Below are 22,642 nucleotides of genomic sequence, written 5' to 3'. Positions count from 1 at the left end.
AATAGCTCTAACTATAAGCATTTACACAAATTGCATTTGAAACATTTGCGAATGCTCTTTACGCCACCTGACGGTATTTAGCAAATTTTTCTGCTGAGTTCTAGTATTGGTAGATTTTTCAATGCATTCAATATTATTTTATTGTGACCTAACAATACGGCTAGATTTACTTGCGAACATTACTGATAACTGTTTACTTGATACCAGCGTGAGTTGGTATGCAAGTGAAGTCAGCTTTTAAATAAGAAACCATTTTGCCCACAAACGTATTCTATCGCATTGAATGTACTAGGTCGCATATATTGCCTAGCGAATTTTACAAAACGACCATAGGCTAACGCCACCGACCAAGTTAAAAACACCAAAATTTTAAACCAAAAATGTTTTTTTATTTGGCTTTACTATTGTTCGTAATTTTCTTAATATTTGCTTTTGATGTTTTGTTTTCAGCATGCTTGTGCGAAAACGGTTTATCTATGACACAATTTAGTATCCGCCTCATGTTTTGTCGCGCAAATCAATTTTCTGATTTTGACCTTTAAATTGCACGTTTGTATGACGTAACTGGACAGTAAGATAAATTGACACCATACATCTTGCATCAAAATTCGAACCCCCTTAAACTTCTTTACTATAATAAACGTCGTTAAACATTTTTTCTTTGGTACGTAAGAATTAGTTTGTCCTACTATAGAGATCACATACTCTTACAAAAAAAAAACTACAGAAGTACAGAAAACTGGTTGCTGTCATTAGTTGGACTATTGCCGGAAAAAACGTAAACAAAAATCTCAGATTGGTGATTACTTACCCTTCAAAAGGTACACGACTATTTCTGGCACGTTGATAAATATGCAAATCTCCACTGGCGATAGATGTGGACAATCTGTGATTTTCGTCCATATGTTTCTGTAGAGGCGACCGCTCACACTGCACAGCTAAAACAGAAGGACATAAAGTGAACTTTCACTGCCAATCCCTTTCGGAAACATAAATAATGCATTATAAACTTGGGAATAAGCCCTTTGATCAGTGTAATGCAACCACTGTACTGTGGCACAATATAGAGTACCGTAAGAGATTTTTGCCGTAAAAAATATTTTTTGCGAAAGATAAATATAATCTAGCGTTTAAGAACTGGTGGCAAAATGTAGGTGTGCACATAAATGCACTTACAAGTTCAATTTTAATCTTTGGTGTTGCCAACAGCAGTCCAATTAATGTTGCTAATCCATTGATTAACAAACTAGGGTACAATTATGGTTGCAAGACCATAATTGTAATTTTTTTTGCAAATTAATATGATTTGTGCGTCTTTAATTCCACCTTTAGCTACACACACCCCAGCAGAAAAAAATTTAGCATAAACTTGCTGACTCACAATCGGACTTCATTCCCATGACGAGGCACTTCTGCAAGCGACAGTACTGGCATCGATTGCGATGAGTTTTGTTGACCGAGCAGTCTTTGCTTCCACGACAAGTGTACATGAGTTTTTTGCGAATACTACGTTTAAAGAAGCCCTTGCATCCTTCACAGCTTTTGGCACCGTAATGACGACCTTAAGAAGCAAAAATGATATTAAACGTACTTATATTAGACAGTAAACTTTTATAAATCTAAAGTCATTCACCGTTTGTTTATGGGACATTTATAATTAATAGGCATATATAGTATCTAAAAATAACAAGCAGCGCTAAAGAATAGCACTGGCTAAAGAGAAAGGGGCAAAACAGAAAGGAAATAAAGATGTAAAAATATTATGGTTTGCGTTACGGCTGTTGCCATTTCTTTTTAATTGGGTTTCGTAATAGACGTAATTTGGTATAAAATTCCGATTTGAAACAGTGTTTCTGAAAAAATAGTGAAATAAAACAATATATTGTTTCCGATTTTGGCTCGCTTTAAATCTGCTGAAAGCAACAAAAAATGCACAACCGGAAAAAAGTGACACATACACTCAGTGAACTCAGGCGAACAAACCGCCGTGTCAATCACGTGATTTTGCAAACCAGCTTTCAGACCTGCTCGAAACGTCATGGCCTTTCGTAAAAATGCTGTGACCCTCAAACGAACCTGGATGAATTGTAAATAGCACCGCAGAAACAATCGCATTTTGAAATTTAACTGCTTCGAACAAGGACACGACCCAAACGACAAAAGATCCCATTGATTTTCGCAACGCTTTGGCTTAGGGCAAAAATCGGTAAACCTAACTATTCGAAAGTTGAACAAACATATGCAGTGAGGTCATCCAAGCAATAACTTTTGAAGCTCGCTTTTGTAAACCCAAAACATCAATTTGAACTGATCGACAAAAATGACCTCCTAAATCAGACAGCTGATTTGTTTAAAAGTAAATGTTGTTTAAAAGTAAAAGCATACATAACAGTTTACAAACCAACCTTATGCTAAAATTAGATTAAACCCATGACTTTAATGTTACTATGTTTTGTCAAATTGATATATTGTTGTATCCTCCAAATAAATCAACCATTCCACGCCAATAGTGGGATGTGGCCTACCAACGAAAACAAACAACTAAGCGAGTACACACGACGATTATAGAATTCACGCGATAGTCAAGAAAAGTTCCAGAAATCCATGTTGCTTCGACCTGTAGTTGGCTTTCTATCTCCAATTCAGTAGCCGTTTTTGGAGGAGGGGGAGTCTTTGAGTTCATCCTTTTATCAAATTCACAAGGAAACAAATTTCTAAGAACCGCAGGCGCACCTTAAATTCACCTTTTCCTGTCAACCTCCTTTTGCCCTCGATTTAAAAATCAACAAAAGCTTGCGATATCACGTGCAAGGCAGCCACGGTGGTTAATTAAGGGCGAACCACGCTGTTGCCTTTTGTTGCGGCAAACGACATTTCAGCGGGGACCCAGCTGACACCGAGTCAACCACGCGTAACCCCGGGTCAAGCGCGTACACACACCACTGCGAGGTTACCCTGGGTCAGCACAAAGCCGGGTCAATTGCAAACGCCAAAAAATGACATTTCCAAGCAAAGGGCAAGAGATCGATTTTTAAGTGGAAATTGCAGAATGGAAGTTTTCCACGAAAGAAAAATTGCCAGTGTCATTGGTGTTTTTGCTGAGAGTTTATCAAAACACTAATCCTTTTGCCATCAAATTTTTAAAATTTTATTTTTTTAAATCTTGTTGTCAAATTAAAATCATTAAAGATTTTCCAAACTGACACAAAATTGTATAGTATGAAAATAACATTTGCGTTTCTTTGTGCAGTTGTAGCGTATGTAGAATGCCTTCCTTCGTAAAAATACACGAATGGAAGGAATCATTTATTCACGCAACACAAAGTAGAGTTGGGAGTAGAACCTGAATATTTTTGAAACAAAACCTGGAATACTCGAAAATTAGTGAAATTGTTGCACAATTAAGCAAAGAGTAAATCCAAGCCCGAATCAAGCACGTATATTCAAAATTAAACTTGTTCGTTTTTTTCTTATCTCAAAAGAATCCCACCACGAGATGCACGAAAATACGGCCTGTCTTACAAATATCATAAACAATCTCCATTCCAAAACGTTTTTGTACAAACGGAAAATGCCTAAATGCAGGACAAAGTTTAAAAACCGGTTAGCGCAGTGATTCCCAACCTTTTTTGTCCTGTGCATCCTTTTAATCGATATTCAAATCTAATTCCCCCCTACAAATTTAGTTTGCTAAAATATCGTTTACGTTAACATTTTAATGCAATTCTTAGAACAGAAATTAAACTCTCGGTTATAAGCTTAAATCGATTATACGAGAACTTTCTTTTTCTCAGCTAATATATGACAAATGCAGCAATAACACATAGCACAGACAAACAGTAAGAGATTAATACTGTAACAAAAACTCACCCCTAAGAGGGAATTCCCCCTCGTTGGGAACCCCAGGTTAGCGGATTAAAAAAAATCGATTATCGGATTATGGTGTTGCATAACATTTCTGACAGACACTGTATATCTAGAAAAATACGCGACAAAGAAAATGTTTGCATCCGAGGGGATTCCCCACTAGGGCGGGAGTTTAGAGTGTTGTGAATATTTTTTACTGATTGTTTAAACAGCATAACTCAATATACAAAAAAATATCAAATAACAAAAAAAAGGTTATCGATCAAAAGTTAGTTTTTTTTAATATGTCGATAAAAACATATTAATGCAAACTTAATTTCGACAGAGGGACAGAGAGATCAAAACCAAGGTGGCATAACGCTCTTCTGTAAACATTTTGCGCCAAGCTATTTAATAAACACTGATTTCAGACCTCAGAAACGACCTACCAACATTTTACCTCAGATAAACAACCTAGCCAACTTTTTGAACATCGACTCACCAGACGCGCGGTCGCCGCAAACGACGCACAAATCCCGGACGATATCGAGCGGATCTTCCATGTGCTGTTGATGTTGTTTTGCAATGGACGAGGAGAATGCGTCGGCAGCTGCTATATGCAGAGGATGGTTTGAACCGCTCCCTCTGGCCGTGAAGATGAATGATGATGCGGTCGGCCCAGACATTGGCGAGATCTGTTGGTCACGTGAGTAAGTTTAAAGGTGGGCGGTGTAAGTTTTAAGTATTTTAAAGGAAAACCTACATTATGAAGTTCTAAGTCTTCAACAGCATTTGTATTTCAAACACTTAGGCACGTACGAAGTATAGAATAAGTTTAAATTTTTAATTTACTGGTTCCAAAATTCAAAATAAAAAAACATTTTTAATTTTATTTGTACTTTTGTGAAAATTTGTAAACGGATAATAAATGTGGATCAACAACAAAAACAAAAATATTTTTGCAAAGTTAAACTTGAAAAAAAAACTGAAGCGTAATTCTCCATGTCAAGGTCAAACCGCGAGACTCATGGCCGGGTGACGTAAAATAGCAGTGTGACGTCAGAGATGACAGTTCATTGCTTGTAAAGTACACGCTGCTTGCGGTAGCGGTTTCGACAACATCAATTTCCGAGGTTTGTTAAGGTTGAAACCAGCATTAATTTTATCTGAACCCGGCTAAAGGCCAGAAGGGCAATTTAGGGCCAAAGATTTTTTTATTGTTTGTGTTTTTTGTGAAATAATAAATAATTTAAAATTAGTGGTTATTTTTCAATGACAAATTTTAAAACATTTTATTTTGCATTTGTAAATTCTTGCACAACCTTGGAAAATGAAATTCATATTTTTAACACGATTAGTAGAAATATCGTTTAATCAATACCAAGGCCAATACGGCATAGTTCCATGCGAGGTATTTTTTCTTAGGTGTCAAATAATTGTACTAAAGAGTGTATTGCAATATATTTAAAATCTAATTTATTTTAAACCGATTAAAATAAGCAAAACAGCCTTTAAGTTGAAGTGATATAACAGACTTTTCCATGTCAACACTACAAGCATACATGAAAAACAATATAATTTCTTTGTAAAAAAGAAACTTTTTTAGTTTATTTTCTCGAAACGGCGTTTGTTAACAAAAGGAAATCGAAGAATATTTATAGTCACGGTTGAAAACGCAAAGCTGTTTACTTAACTTAACCAGCTTTTGCGCATATGAAAACGGGGTACAGGCAAATTTATTCAAAATGGCGGAAATGGTCATCAGTCCATTTGTTTTGGATTTATTCGTAATAATCGTTAATATTATCTATGCACAAAATGCGTTCAAGGCGTATAACGTAACTTATACATGGATGTATGTTTCAGAAGAAAATATGTGAATGTCGTTTAAGGGAGTAAAGCTTACTCAAGGTGGTTTTAAAGGTATAGTTGATAAAAATTTCCAAATCAATATTTCAACAACACTTTCTGTAACACGATGCTACTCGAGCAAAGAACCAAGTCTAGCGATATACATTTGTTTTTGTGGAGTGCAAACCTCTATTTCACCTGCGCATTTCTCAGATAAAAAGGGCGTGACAAAAACAGGCGAAGTCCAAATTATTATTTTTTTATTTTATGACGTTTGCACTCTCAGCTTAGATTTTACAGACTGTTTAACTGCTCTTCAGGTGCCTGTTTCATGTAAACGAAAAAATTGGGTAAACTGAGGAGGTAAAAACGAAACCCAAAAAATATTATTTAAAAACAGAAAATATGTTAACACATTCGTCTTAAAAGCTTTTGAGATAAAACGTAAAAATAAACCGTCAGATAATGGTGTTCTTGCTTTAAAGGTCTTAAAATATGTTCGATTATTATCACATTAAAACATTACAAAGGAAATATAATTTTCTCAGCCTTTTCGTAATGATATATTTACGCTCTCATTTCAATAGGCTGAAAGCTTCTGTGTTGAAATTCGAAATCGTTTGAACCCAAACATTTGCAGTTCGCAGAATTTAAATCGAAATCGTGTGGTCCGTTAACAAAATCCTTACGCGCAAACCCGAGCATCAAACTGATTCTAAAAACTTGAAGTTGTTTGCGTACAACGGCACATGACAAAAGAAGAATTGGTTTCAACAAAACCTACTTTCCTATTTCTTCCATGCAACTAAATACGAACCAATTCTGATTAATTGCAAATTCAATTAAACATCCCGCCAATAAAAAACTTCGTAATATTCATAAGCAAAAAATAAGGTATGTTTTGATATTAGGTCTAAAATTGCTTACACATTTCAACATAAATATACGATTTTGTAATATATTTTTAGCTATACGCTTAAACAGATTTTCACCAACACAAAGGCAATGTTTTTCTGTCAGCAACTTGTCCAGTGTCAAATTCACTCGTAACTTCAAAAGCATCACAAAGTAGTCTAACTACGTCAGTGGTTCCCAAACTATGCGAGATGTCATTAGGTGTGCCGCAAAAAATATTGAAACTAAAATTAATCAAGTAGAGTAGTAGTACCAGGTGCTTAGACCACTAGGCCAACATGCTCCACGTCTCTGAGATGTTCAACTAGGCTATTTAACTATGAGAGTGACCTGTATAGCGGCTTTATGACCTCATAGTTAGTGTCTTTGTCAGCTAATTTGCTGTGCCATTTTAAACTGAAATAAAAAATTCAAATATATTTTTTATTCAAATGTTCGAAGTGCGCCAAATAACTTTTGTTTTTTCTAAAATGCGCCTTATAAGAAAAAAGTTTGGGAACCACTGACCTACGTGTTCGTATGGTCGGTACTCGATAAGCAATGTACCAAATCACACATGATTTTAATATTACTGTAAATCATACACCTAAAAAATATGCATCTACCTGCAACAAGCCTTTGTTCTGCAGCTGAATCAGTTTTTCCGGGGTCAACTGATCAAGTGTTAAGACTTGTGTTGTTGCCGTCGGCGATGGGTGACTCTCTCCCATCAGTTGGGAAGTCCCCAGCGTTGGTATATGACGTTGCGGTGACGTCACCATGACGTCATTGTCTCGTTGGTTGTGCGAAACGCTTCTTGCGGAAAGCGAGTGTGCTACGTAGAGAAACAAAATATTAAAAAAACTCTAAGCACAACAGCTTTGGTTGTTGGGGCCTGAATTTTGATCTCAGAACAGGGGACATAAGGGTTAGCAGGATTTCGCCAAAACCGCCCAAAATATTAATTCAATTTCTAACGACTCGTGCAAAAGACCAATACACCATAATTTAGTAAAATCAGAATTACATTTTGATTGAAATATGTTGGAAATATTGTCGTACAAATTCTATATGGGGTAAAAAGCACGTCATAAAAAATTTAGCAAATACATTTTGCAAATAAATTGTAAACAAAGTCATTTAGCAGAAATTTTTCGACATTATAGAGCTTTCTTCGAGTTTATAAACGTTTACTTCTTTAAGAAAAAAATTCTGATGTCGTCTTTGCGTCTTATGTGTGCGTGTGTGGACCAATGTTCCATTTTCCATTAGAAGTCGTTTAATATTTAGGAGAGACTTACACCTAACAATCATGTTTGCAAGAGTTTGAGGTATATGTTAGAGATACAGTGTTAAAGTTAAAAAAAGTAACTAAGAAAAAAAAACTTGCACCCATATCACCGGCAACAAAATGGCCGCCACGCTAAAAAGAGAATGGCCAGAAAAGTGAAAGAAAAACATGTTAGGAAATAATGCAAATGTGATATCTTGTACTCGGTGATTGTTACCTAAAATTTGCAGAGCGCATTTAAAGTGTTTTTAATTGTTTTATAGCGTCATGCAACTTCTTGTATTTTCAAAAAATAACTGTTAGAAAGCATGTGATTGTTTAAATGATCGTTAATAAACTCCTTTCGAAGATTGCTGTTATTTTCTCATTTTTACCTGAAGTAGAATTATCAACCAAAAACCTAATCTTAAAAGCGAAAAATAAACGCTTGCCGATATTATGACCACAAAATTCACATTGTAAATACTTTTAATTTAAGTTCATAAAAAACATTAAATCTCCCGCCCCTAAGATTTTAAGATATATTTCGCCTATACAGCATCATCAGTATCGTATTTAAATATGATATCTTCAGTACGAATGATCAATATAAGTACATAAAGTTCATAAGGTCTTCATCAACCAAGCAACGAGCTGGGAGATTTTAGTTTTAAGTACAAGTATAGTAAATACGTTTTATTGCAGTATACACGCACCAATGGATTCTTTCCCCAGTTTTTATGCCTTGGTGACTTCACAAACACTATTCGAATATTCGCTCATTTGCTTGTACAGCGAATTATTAACACTCACCGCTATCGTGACCCTGCATCTTAACGGCAGTTAGCACAGCGCTTTCGGACCCGCTCCCTTCAGAATCAGTATGGATGAGATACATTTTGTCGTCGCAATCCAATTCGCCATTGCGGAATGCCTGAAAACATTTAAAGTTGTTGGGAAAACACAACGCCAGAGAACATCTGGGTGCAAATATTTGAGTTAAAACAAAAATAGCCGATTATAACACGAATTTCTAGTGAAAGTTATTCATTATTCAAACAAACAAACAGTAATATTCATCTGGAAAACGTAAGCCGTTGGCTGTTCGGTTAAATTTAGTGGATTGGTTAATTTATAGCAGTAATTTTCATTGTGGTAATCATATACTGCACTTTACAGCATTATTTACAGGTATTTTCATTAGCACTCGACCTAAACGAGGGTGTTAAAGCATTCGATAGTTTTTATGCGGACGTTGGCGGATTTTAAGAGCGATTCTCAATTTTTTTGAAGAAAAAAACTCGGCAAGTGCAAATATTTTTGTTTCAAAGATTTTAATTACTGATACGTCATTAAGTTTGACGTCATATAGCTTGGGATGTTTGGTGTGAGGACTAAACATATACTTGTTTCGCTATTCCTTATTAAAAACAAATACACTGAAACCGCCTCGCACAAGATTTTTCATACAACAACACCCGAACAATAGAGTTTGAAATACTCGACCTTATGCAAAACTGTAACTATATTCAAAATGGTGAACATGGCGCACGTTTTTAACCGCTCAACCCCACAGCCAGCATCATTTAAATACCGCACAGTACAACTTATGCAAACCACGTTATTTTGCATTCGGCAAATTTACATGTTCAGGCCAGTTTAAGAGGTTAGCAACTATGCAAACAGAATAACTGCCTCTTTAACCGACAATAAAACAGTTATTTCCGAGCGCTTTGCGCAATTAATATAACTTTAGACTTTGAGTCAAATTCAGGTCGCTCGATTTGCTAACAGACTCATTTGCCTTATTCGCTGTAAAAACGGTGTCTTTTGCATAACAGGCTAATATGAATTTGGCAAGAAAACAATAATCAAAAGAAAACGTATTGACAACAAATTTGAATAAGCAGTCAAGAACCGTGTACTCGGTAGCAGGCATCGCCATTTTTGATGCTTCAGGAAGTAAAACTTTTATCTTATAAATAGTATAAACTGAATTTTAATAGGTAACGAGTAATTAATAGGTAACCTCTTGTATGGCGCGAGGTCGGTGCTCAACCAAACAGAAAAATTGCACTTGCTCATCCCAGATTGGTCATTTTTTCGTTTATTTGTTAAAAAATGTGTTGAAGATTCTCTATATGCTTAACCAAATACTACATTTTTAAATATACGCCAAAACTTTTTAAAATTTTGAAGGATGCTGACCTCTCTGCATGGGTAATCACCAAACAACCAGCCATGCAAAAACAAAGCATTGTGCAGACTTGGGCATAAGGCGGGTTGCCGGATTTCGTTTTGTTGTAGATTTGCACACACGTAATTCTCGTCGTTTTTTTAAAGGCTAGTTCGAAAAAAATAATTCCTAGCTTTGCGACTGAAGTGTTCTTTGTACGTTTTACCAACGCAAGTGTTTTTTTGTGTACGCTATGTCCATCTTCTATTCTTTAATTTTCTATCGTTGAACAAACCAACATTTTTAGCAAAGCTTAAAAACGGTTGAAAATTAAAATTTGAACACAAAAGATTTTTGCAGATAAAATCATCACAAAAATTGCCGACCATTCGATTAAAAGACTGACAAAAGCATCTGATGTGTGTGTTGCTGGATGTCACGAAACGCAATGGAAAATCTTTAGTAGGATGCGGTTAACCAAATAAAATGTCTTGTGTCCACTTGCCCGGCTGAATGGAGGGTCAATAAGAAAGGTGCTGGACACCAATACGTAAAGCTTGGTAAAACCCGTAATGCTTTTTTTTCTTTTAAAGATACAACCCGCTAAATACCTGAGACGGGGATGACGCATGGTTTCTCCCGACCAGTTGTGCGCCCACTAGCGACGATATGGTGTGTTGCGTGGATGACATGATCAGTTTGTTATCACCTTGCGTCCGTTTTATCGGAGGTGCTGAAATGAAAGCAATGTTTAGTCACGTTTAATTTGACTTTTTAATACAAATCTGATCATTATAATTAATTTTTTTAGCATACAGAAGTTACTTTGCCTAAAGCGAAAGCTAATAGAAAAATGTCCTTTTCTGTTTGTTTAGTAACAAAATGTTACAGAAACATACAGAAAACGTTTGAATGATTACTTTATTGTGATCTACTTACAGGAATTTCTGGATTGCATCTTAACTGATGTTAGCACATTGTCTGTGCCTCCAGCCTCTGTGTCAGGTTGAAGCAAAAACATTTTCTCCCCACAACCTAATTCAGACTGAAATAACAAAAAGGTCAATAGGTCACACATAGTAGCAAAACACTGAACAAGTTTCACAACTTCAAATACCCTAAATTGTGCAATTACAACATCTGTTTTGGAGTTTAATAATATAACAATTGTTTGGCTTAGAAAGAAAGAAGTTTGACCTAGAAACTTGGGGTTTTGTCCAGATTTTTGTAATTTTAAAATTTTACATAGTTACTTGAATATAGTTTTGACTTGACATTTATTTTGATCAATTTACTTAAAATTGTTTTACACAAGTCACCAATTGGGATCAATTCGCTGTTTTTTAAACCTGTTGTCACGCAAAAGTGATCAAGTAGCCATTTTGTGGACCGTGACAATCTATGCTTTCAATAAAACCCATCAATGATTTCAATTAAAATGGCATCTTTAAATGTACAACTACTAAAAGCTAAGAAGCTAACCACTTTTTATGGACATATTTCTTCTAAAAAAACAGCAATAGACAAGTCATAAAAAGTTACCAAAACAATAAAATACCGAACACATCTAGTGGATTTCTTTGTGCGTAGAAGGGTTATTCAATACCAAGTAACTGACCCTGGTGTGACATAACATAAGGTATCATAATTTATGTTTATAACTTTGTTAGCTTTGAAAATGTCTATTTGAAAGGCACTTAACATTGAATACAAAGTTGGACAAAAAATTAAACATAAAGACACCTCAGTTGTCATAGTAACACGTCCTTCTTCCTCAGAATTATTATCGGATTCTGAAACACTCTGTAGATTTGAGCTTAAGATCTCTGACATTCTAAAAAACAAAAAATAGAATTTAAAAAATGCTTCTTTTTGCTAAACAGCCAACAAAAACTCATCACAATGTGGTTCAATAAGTTGTACAAAGGTACAGTATTTCTGTTTTATGCATTCATATGTTTGAACATTAAACAAAACTTTCCACTTCATACATATTGTATTTCGTTAAAAATAAAGAAAAAAGTTTTTTGTGAAAAACACAATTGTTTATTTGGTGGGTTGAATAATCAGCAGTAAGTTTTTTCACAAATAGTTGTTTTGTACTTAGGACATTAGTACTTGCTATTTTACAAATGAATCAAGGTGAAAACAAACAGCTGCTCTGAAAATACTTTTTTGAAACTATGAACTTGTGTTATTTCCTATTTTACAACACATAAACATTTATGTGGATATCCCTAGAAGCTTGACAAAAGAAAAAAAATCAACATAAACCTAAAAAGCATAAATTTGTCAAAAAACCTACCAACTACCACAGAACTATTTCGAAAAGACAACTACAGTACAAACACACAACAGCTGACAAAACTGCATTTTACAACCAGATCTATTAGCATCCTGTTTTAAACACACAAAACGATGCACAATGATGCAGAGTCATTGCTAACATCCAGCACAGTGGTTCATTAACAATTGAATTTGGCCAAGCATTATTACGTCAGCATTTGCCTTTTTCATACAATTTATCCAGACGACAGAGTTTATTTCTTGAATTTTCCCACTGATTAAGGAATTGAGAACACTTCAAACCATATACTTGTATAATTGAAATTACCAAACAAACAAAAACTTTTATGCAATTAAAAGTTTGTGTCAGAATGGGGGCTTCTGCAAAGAATTGATTTTTTTTTTAAATTTATATTTTTTTTGCAAAGAATTTATTAAAAGGAATAAAAATATTTCTGAAAACAAAATAAACAAGAATTTATTTCTGCCAAGAATTTATTAAATGGGATAAAAATATTTCCAAAAAAAATAGGCTTTGATTTAAATTTAATTAAATGAAGCTGTCAAATTTATTTAGCCATATGTGTGTAAAATTTTGCAAAACTTACACCAATAACCATCACCACACACACTTTTTTTCTTCAAAAAAACTGTCAAATCAGGGGCCAAAAATATCATACTTACAGCAGTCCAGCAAATTGCACTGCTACTGAGTTTGTACACAAATTGGTTGCAACCAAACAAAAACTTTTTTTGAAAAACAGGTTTATCATCAGGTGTAATCCATAGAAAAGTTAAAAGCTTTTAAAACACCTGTGTCTGTAGCTTAACTTGGGTTCTGTCCAGAGTCTTCTCCTTTTAAACAGCACCCCAGGCATAATAAGTCCACACACTTGCAGTAAAAATATTTCTAATGCTAGGTGTCTAGACCCTTCTTTATTTATCAAAGCAACTCTAATAGAAACCTAATGTCAAACAAAAAAGAGTTGGAAAGTTGTAACATGAATAAAACTTAGGCTTTCAAAATAGGCCTGGCGTACTATGCTTTATGTATGAGTGTTGGGTGATCGCTGGTCTGCATAAACGCTTCAGGACTGATCCCAGTTGTGGATTTATGTTCCTCTTAAGTGATACACAAAACTTCTCAATTACTAACAAAATCTTACACATTCATCATTCAACAATTTTAAAGCCAATCAAATTTAACTTTGGTGCTAACGGTAAATTAAGGGAACCTTCACTCAAAAATCGAAATAACGTTTATAAAGAAAGACGTAAAAAACTAAAAATTACCCCCAGACTGTGGGCTATTTTAAAATTAATGTATATATATATATATCAAAACAAACAATACGCGAAAACAACAAAAACCTTCGCGGGTCTAAAAATGGTCATTGCCTGACGTTGCATTAAACACTGCCTTGGATTTTAGAGCACAAACAGGTACATCAGCGTGTCACTTCAATCTTTCTATCTCTCCCTCGCTAAACGCAACGCGACCGAAACATGACCTTCCAAACATGGCAGCGGTATGTGTTTAACCCAGCTAGAAATGTGTTTAACCCAAGCAGAATCAATACAGGCGACCGTCTAACCTCTGCTAGACGAAAAAAGGCACAGGAGAGACAAGGCCTCGTCAACCTTTAGCCATACCGCATGCGAAAGGCCATGGCGGGGTCAAATCGATTTCGAAAGGCAGGCAGACAATAAAACAGGCAATTTTCGATGTCTATCAAGCGTTTGATGCGTTTGTCCGGCTCGGCGCACGACAGACTTTGAAAATAATGCCCCAATCAAAACATACGCTGGTTGTTTTTTAAATTAAGCGAGAGTTCAAAGTATTTCTTAAACTCCATGTTTGAGATGAACATGTCAACAAAATGAATGTTTTCATGCTCTCAGTGTGTATGCTTCATATTAGACAGATATTCCCGTAGTTTTAGTCAAATACTGTTTTGATAAGTGGATAAAAGACGCAACAATTGTACATATATTAAGCCTAACCTCTTCAACCGAGGTTTCATAACACCTAAATAGTGGCAAAAATTGTTGCTTGGTTTCTCGGGTGTTCTTGTAAACCAACCACAAGATCCCCTAACGCTACTTTCACCATTGCATAACACCGAAACGTAGCTCAAGTGCCAATCACGCTTAAACAGAAGGTCGGAACGCTGTTTGTCACTGCGTTGACAGCTACACAGTACAAGCTTCGGGTTGCATCCTCTCTCTGACACTAGGCCATGTACTAACGACCTCTACATCACGAGCATGTAGTGTAGTGCTTATTTTAAAACCACGCGGCGTGTTCCGATGATGACCTTTGGCAGAGTGAGCGCACAAAAACAACTTTCAATTTGCATGCCAGTTAGGTTGGTTATGCTAGAAATTGGTCACGAACACGTTGTAACACTATAATGGCGCAACTTTGGTGCTTTTAGTGGCAATGTGTTTTCGCACGGACTTTGCTCCCGCCATAGAATAGATAAAGTGTCACCTAACCCACTGTTTCAGCAGCTCGAAACACGTTTTAGCTAACGAAATGGTCACTAAAAGTTTAACATATTCTTTTCGATTCGTGGCTTGTTTTCGCACAAACTGTTTCTAAAACGTTTCTCAGAATTCAACGCAAATCTTGCAACGACTCGGTTTTCACAAACTAACCTAAATTTGTGCGTTTAAAGCTTGATCAAACCTAATTTTTGTAAAAAGATATCTAATCTATACCTGTATATCATACTGACACACACAGTCGAACTGATTCATTGATATTCAACTAACAAATCACACCCTTTAACATCATGACACAATTTCCTGTCGTAAAAACTGAGGTTATAACAACCACATCGTACACAGTAAAGTCAAACTGTCTGCTGTTTTGAAAGGAAGCGTGGTAACCCAGTGACCTGAAAGGCTTTTTCACGTTTGACCCCGAGGTCATTTCTCCCAAGGTTGTTAACAGCTCCATCCCCAGACATCACATAATGAGAATGCGTCAGCGAAAACCGCACCATCTCCGGGCCAAAGTACACGCCTCGGTCAATTGTGACGTCACTACAGGGCGATTACGTCATAGTGAAAATATGTATCGGAGTAAAAAACGGCAACGACCGGAAATAATTTTGAAGCAGGGTAGGTAAATAAACATAAAATGGGATTTTCCATGCAGGGGTCATGTTGGAGCCAAAAACTGACAGTTTTTGTTAAAAGGTCAAAAAATTATGAGGTAGTAACTGGCAACTGCTACGTTAAGCTTTATGACTGTGCGCTACGATTTCGCGTTTTAGGGGTTGCATGTCGATTAATGTCTTTGCCATCACAAATTTGTTAACAATAATGTCATTTAATTTGATTATGCTAGTTTCCGGTGGAACTAAGTTCATGAAAAATATTAGATCATTAGTCGTTAGGATTTTAAGACACTGTACATATATTTCGCCTTTACAGCATCATTAGTATCTTATTCAAATAGAATAATATATCTCTATGATAAACTTAAATCAATAGACATAAAGGTTCATTATAATCTTCGACCACCTAGCAACGAGCTGGGAGATTCTAGTTTTAAGTTTAAATTACAAGTACAAGCGTTTTTAACTTAATTAACGTCCAGTCAAAACAAAACTAAAGCCTAACCTACTGTAAGTCAACCTAATTTAAAAAAAATTAAATGCAAAATGAGTATAAAAATCCGCTAGCTTCTACGGACCAAAACACAAACAATTTTTATGTGAATTATTGTATTATAGAGCAAGGGGTTAATTTCAGGGCAATGCAACCACAGACTAACCAACTGAGAGAAGACAGGCTAAGAGCGGATAGACGGGGCATGGCTTATGGAGCCTTGAAGGATGCTTGACTGTGACCCCGGTGTCGAGAAAGTCAGAGTCGTTTGAACACAAATAAATTCAAGGGTCGGAAAGGAACAGTTAAAGTGGCCAGACAGTGTTCAAACAACTTGCTTTTATAACTGCATGACTAAGGCAAATGTAAATCCAAAATACATTATAAATTTCGGTTTAAAAAATTCTGAAAGTACAAAAAAAAATTGGTGAACATGATCCCCTTCTGTAAAAATATTTATGCTCATGTTTTTTTCCTACTTTTTTATGCCCGCGTATATTGTATTGAGGCGATATGGTCTAATTCTAACCCAACAAGGTCGCCCACCCTCTACGAATTATAGCATTCCGTATTAACAGAAGGCCTATACCTAAGTGGCCATATTGGACGATGTTAACAGTAGTTTTGTGTTCAAGCAAATCGACATTAACTTGGTATTTTGCCAACTGTTTGGGTTAAGGGTGTAATAGCTATTATTTTAAGCAAACACTAAGCCAAGGAACATATGTTTTCCATTCACGCGCCTTTTAATTTGATCAAGAAAAAGAAACAAAAAACTTTAGTCCTTCACTGTTCGTGTTTTGTACGTTATTCCAGACATTTTTAGTTTTCGTAAATACGATCTAAATAACAATGTGCACGCATGCAGTCGCTGTTGTGAAAAATATAAAGTGCATTTAACTGTTTCAGACAATTCAAAAATTCAAAAAAAAATTCAAAAAAAATCTCAAATAACGCAAAGACGGTAGAAAGTGACTTGTAATTATTCACAATCCTAGTGACAACTTTCATTTGGTCAAAGATAGACATGGTTTGGTGTTTACATTAACTCATAGTTTGTAACTTTGTGTTACGGCTTGTGCGTTTCAGTGTTGTCGCATCAGATAAACCAATGTGCTTAACTAATCCATATAAAAAACTACAGTTGGGAAGCTAAGACTATCAGTCAAAAGTTCAAATATAGTACTTGATATCGGTAACAATCAATCTGATAACTTTGAGGTGGAATGTCACTTGCGTTTGTTCGGTAAACAAAGTTTTTCACGCGTTGTGGGCCATAGGGCACTTGTTAACCTTTGCACCAAAGACCGATTCTCGCACGAGCGAAGCACAAATACGGCGGAGACGTTAACTATACGACCCTAGGCGCACCTATTTTTATGGCATTTGAAACAACAATTTACCGTTTTACCGATTGTTGGGTTAAATTTTCATTTTTTAAATTATCAACACAAAACCTAACATTGCTTTCCATCTAATACGGTGCGTCAGTTGTAAGCAACAGTCAAGGAAAAATAATACACCTGAGTCGTTTACTTTAGGAAATATAGTCGTTTGGGTGAAACGCTTGGTCAACCGGGTACAAAAATCACGCGGCACGCAACTTCATGTACCTACTTTATAACATGAGTAAATTTTGAAAATTGTTGTCTTAAAAAACGTGGGAAACTTAAACGTATGGTAGAAGATAAAAATGAAACGTAGCCTTTGGAGAAGGACCAGAAATAATGGAAAAGTCCTCTTTGAATCAAGAATTAGGCGTTATTACGTCCAAACAAAGGTTAAAATCGACACAGTTGTAGATTAAAGTTTCTAAAGGCCCACTATGTACTTTTTAAAAAAAGCCTAACCATCCAAAGGTTTTACCCATTTTAGAGAAACAAAACTGAAATTTGAATAAAAATGAGAACCATGCACAATACGAGATACAAACAAATCGAAATTGAACAAAATTTCAACAAACCAGCGTCAATCAGTACAGGCCTAAAACTTATTGACAAATTTATCTTTGATACATTGATTTTCGGTCAGAATAGGCCTCCACGGGAAGTTGAAATCAAAAATGTCAAAAATAATTTGAAAACTCAAAATTTACCTGGAAAATCTCAATGTCAGGTTATAATAACACAGTCTTCGCAACCGATCCATTGCTAATAAAATGCTACAAAACAAGGTGTGTCTTGATTAAACCTTTGAAAAAGGACAAAAAAATGTCAGCGTCCTTTTGTGCACTGGCAGACGAGCAGGTTATGTGGGTGCGTTTTAGGCGCAAAGGTTACGAGCAGTGATGTAGGTACACGATCGGCGTCATCCACGCCCGTGGCATGACATTGGCGGGAATTCGTCGAAGGCCATTTCACGCGTTCAGCACGCAGCCTGCGCTAAAGGTCAAAGGTAAATCTTGATCTGAAATACAAGAAATGCTCACTCCCTGTCTGTAATTACGAAAGTAACAAGTTTATTCTTTTGAAATCCTTGTTTGGTGATGAACGCCAAAAATCATTAAACAGTCAGTTTGATACACAATCTTGTATTGTATTATACACCCATGAGAAATGCAAAATGGGTAGTAAAAATAACAATCGTTTGTGGCTTTTCTTAATTATTGGGGTTTAAAAGATTTAAGCGATCTTAAAAGAAAACACTCTAGGCTAGGGAGTCTATGCATATTTAACAATGTACTAATCGCTTAGATGTGTGATTTGAACAATATAGTACGAAATTGGTCAATACAGTAAACCTCGGTTATACCGAATTCTGTTCATACGGATCTTCGCCTAATTCGGACAAAACTCGAGGTACAAATGATTTGTAATGTGGTAAGACTTGGACAATTTTTTAGTCCAAACGGGTCCGGATTAACTGAAATTTACTATATTATCAATATCAGATATTAGTTAGAGGAAAGACGTAATATCCACTACATTGCTGGTGCTTTCGCAAAACAGGTGTTAATTCGAGTTGGAAGTTGGCTAACAATAGGTTGGGGGCCCGGACGAGACGCTGATTGGTGCGAATTCGCCACTTGGCTGCCGACGATCGGAGGTGATTGGGGCGAAGCACGTGCCAAAAACCGAGCACTTTAACTGGCTGTCGCATTTTACAGATGTTCTCTGAACTTCAGTCCCACGGACAACGAATTTTAGGAACGTAAAAGGTAAAACCGGACGGTTGACAAAAGCAAGCACGATTTTTTTAGGAAAGCGTGCCCTTCCCAAGTCTACAAGGTCAAGCCAAAAAATGACATCATCGTGACGTCATCTTGCCAAATGCAACGTCGTCACATTAAATTGTTCGGATTGTACCAGTTAGAGTGAAAATGTCATACAATGAAAGCCATTCCCCATCATTCGTTAAGTTCGACACTAAATGTTTAACTGGTCAAGTTATCATTACCTTAAAATACTCAAAACGTGAAGGCAACTCAATTACATACATGATCTTTGTTTTGTAATCCAAAATTCGACAACTACTAGGTTGCCAAAAAAACGCGACCTAATTTATTCAAGTACAGAAATCACATTAAAGACAAAAACAGGAGCAAATTAATACCTCAGCTACTTAAACAGCAATCAGAGACGAAAATAACCTAGAACGGGGTAAATCGAGTGATTGTTTGGCACAGAGCGAACAACAAATTTACACGGTTACTACAAAGCTGCGACCCTGAGACGGCCACGTTCCTTAACTCGCCAGTTTTATTACCAAGGGGCGGAAGCGCACATGTACGCCGCGAGCGCGCCCCATTCTGACGTAACGAGTCAAGCAGAGGTCACCGTAGAAGGTCAGCGGCTTGGGCTAATTCGGGAAATCGAAGCGTTGACTCACGGGTCAACATGGCTGGTGATGTCGACAGAGGACATTTTCGTGAGGAAACCAGGGTTCTTGGAAAGCCGTTTGATGAGGGGAAGAGCCCAGGGCGGTCCATACCCCAAAATTGCAAAGCCGGCCGCGAATTGCCTTATGAATGTATTGGAACCGGAGCGCCCCCAAAGGATGTGGATTCGCGGTTGTTTTCTTTACAAAAAGATGACGGTATTTTTGCTTGTCATGTTGGCACATGAAAAATTAATGCTCGTTCGCTTCGACTGAAAGTAAACTAAACTAAACGGGAAGGTCGGTTTCAGTACAGTTTAGAAATGTGAAAAGATATTGTGCGGTGTAAACCCTTACCAGCGCGAATCATTTTTGTGCAAATTTTTCTTCGAAAATATTTTGCAAGGTACTTTGTTGAAAATAACCACGGCACGTTTGGCACGAAATGCTGCAAAACCGAGTGAAAAAAGGAAACTAATTAGAGATCTTTGACTACTCGGTGGTTGTCTGGGTGTCTGGGTGTCAAACACTCCACAGTGCAACAAAACTTCTGGTAACCCCGTCTGACCCGATTGTGCTAACTTCCAACAACAACAAGAAACTTCACGAAGCAAACAGAAAGATCGGGAATATACTTGACGCATGACGTCAACAAATGTCATGATCTTGGATAATTTTCAACCTCAATAGGCTTCAACCAGAGTCATCAATCAACTTTCAGAACATGCAGTACAAATGCACTCGTTCGACTGCAGTGTCAACAACATGGGCCTGGGTTACATGCGTGGACGATTTTGTCACGTGACCGACGGTACAACAGGCTTGAGTAACCTGATTATATTTTTTAACTTTGCAGTTTTGCACCTGCGTTGAGGCCTATTTGAATTAAAGCACGTTGCATTTTTACTGAAATATGCACTACTCGTATTTATATACTTCTTTGCCTGAGTATCTTTGAACACGACCGAGCACTGCGAGCAGTGGAGTGAATTCGCAACAGGTTAAGTTACAACGTGTTGGAATGGAGAAACGACGCGTGGTTATAGGGATTGCGTGCTAACTGGCATATCAAAGGGCTGCCCCGGTATTTATGGATTCCCTACTGAATACCGCCGCAAACGCGTGAATTTGACCGGACTGGAACTTTTGAACCGGGTCAGGGCGGCAGGAAAAGCGCAAAGGCCGAACGATCCGCTTTTTCACAGTTAATACCGACCGCTTTGGTCTGGAGTGGCAGCCCTGTTCATCAAACTATTGGCCATTGCGGTATTTTATCACGCATTTACGAAATGCGAATGACCTGATCCATGGCTGGATGAAACTGAAAAGGTCAACAGGTAGTATACAGTGCTTCAACAGCTCACTAGGAGCAGAGCAATTGTTTGTGTACCAGATTTGTCTCTTAAGCAAAAATTCAGACTGGGCAGTACAACTTTCTGACAGGACCAAGTAATTCAACTATCTTGTTTGATGAAAAAATATTATTTGGTTGCATACAATTTACACATACTCTATTACCTAATCCAAACCTATACCATTTAACAAACAAATATACACATATATACAACTTTTTCATCCATAAAGTTTAAAATTTTATGCTCCATGTGGTTCAACATTTGTATAAAACAAGTCTTTGCATTATAGACTAAATGTTTGCAAACTTTTATTTTCTAATCTGGTAAAGATTTTACAAAAATATATGTATAAAAAACATACATATATAAAAAATACACATATATATTTAGAACACATTGATAGTTGATGTGGCCTACCTAAGCAAAATTTAGCTAAAGATGTAAGTTGTAAATATGTGTGATGTTGGGTATTTAAAAATCATACAACTAAAAAAGGGCAAATTAAACAACAGTTAGTTAGACAAAAGTTTTTGTGTTAATAAATTTTACCAATATATATACTAAAAAGTAAATATATACATATAAAGACAATGTATATATACTCCTACAGTATGACATTAATTTGCCAAACACCTACTGTACCACTTGGATCACTGGATAAAAAAGCCTAATTTAAACAGCTTACACTAACTGGTAGCAACAAATACACTTTTAAAATTCCTCACTTACAACTAAAATAGAAAGACTTTGATTGATCATTTATTAATTTGTTTAGCAAATATGTATTCATTTGCAGTATATATTTAGTCTGGTTCAAGTGTGTATATCGTGTCAATTATAAACTAATCTAGTTTGCATACAACTTAAGTTTAGGTTTTAGTAGTCTGGTCATCTGCCTATGCTTCAGCATACAAACCAAATATTACCACATACACAAACATCAATTAGTAACAAAATCAATAAAGTCAACACTGGACCGTTTTTTGGCTTTACTGTTTTTTCATAAAACAAAATTTGGTGTGGGTTTTATTGTTAAATAACGGTTAACTATATGTATTAAAGAAAAAAATATTTAAACAAAATTATTAATAAAAAAAAACCTTTACCTTAAACAGCTTGTAGTTTCCAATCTAGACTGAATTACATGTAATCCTTACGTTGTTTGATCAAATCTTTTTTTGACATGAGTATTTCACAGGCAAATCAAATTCAAGATTGTAGGATTTTATCAACATAAGACCAAACTATGCAAACAAATAAAAACATGTATTTTCACTATCGCACTATTTCTTAAAATAAAGAATAAAGCTGACATGTGCCTTAAATTGTTCAAAGGTAATTTGATAATAAATTTATACTTCAACTCAATGCAAATTATCTTTATTGTCAACCCGGGATATTTAAATATGTTGTAGACTGGATCAGTGCTTCATTTGTGGTGTGTTTTGTTTTGTAGCAAACAATAACCAGCCAAATCCATTTTAATAGTGAATATTACAAAAGGATTGGGAGTTCTGCCTTTGTGTA

At 36.0% G+C, this 22,642-nt stretch overlaps 1 protein-coding gene across 3 annotated transcripts in view; it reads right to left on the bottom strand.

Annotated features, from left to right (window-relative positions):
- LOC145222211 (orphan steroid hormone receptor 2-like) overlaps window positions 1-22,359 on the bottom strand; it is a 28,657-nt gene extending 6,298 nt beyond the window's left edge. Inside the window, exons 1-9 of one of the 3 annotated variants that reach the window (XM_080088279.1) lie at window positions 22,222-22,359; window positions 11,781-11,871; window positions 10,977-11,082; window positions 10,649-10,770; window positions 8,675-8,795; window positions 7,218-7,426; window positions 4,349-4,541; window positions 1,382-1,561; window positions 812-938 (exon numbers count right to left, since the gene is read on the bottom strand). In XM_080088279.1, the coding sequence (XP_079944405.1) occupies window positions 812-938; window positions 1,382-1,561; window positions 4,349-4,541; window positions 7,218-7,426; window positions 8,675-8,795; window positions 10,649-10,770; window positions 10,977-11,082; window positions 11,781-11,870 (1,148 nt within the window). In that variant the 5' untranslated portion in view covers window position 11,871; window positions 22,222-22,359. The other 2 variants (XM_080088278.1, XM_080088277.1) reach the window with 2 other exon arrangements.
- Window positions 22,360-22,642: the final 283 nt, after the last annotated feature.

The sequence above is a fragment of the Phallusia mammillata genome, chromosome 4 (assembly GCF_965637545.1).
Source record: "Phallusia mammillata chromosome 4, kaPhaMamm4.hap1.1, whole genome shotgun sequence".
NCBI classification, from domain to species: domain Eukaryota; kingdom Metazoa; phylum Chordata; class Ascidiacea; order Phlebobranchia; family Ascidiidae; genus Phallusia; species Phallusia mammillata.
Note: the sequence above shows the minus strand (reverse complement) of the source record. Positions and strands in the feature narration are given on the sequence as shown.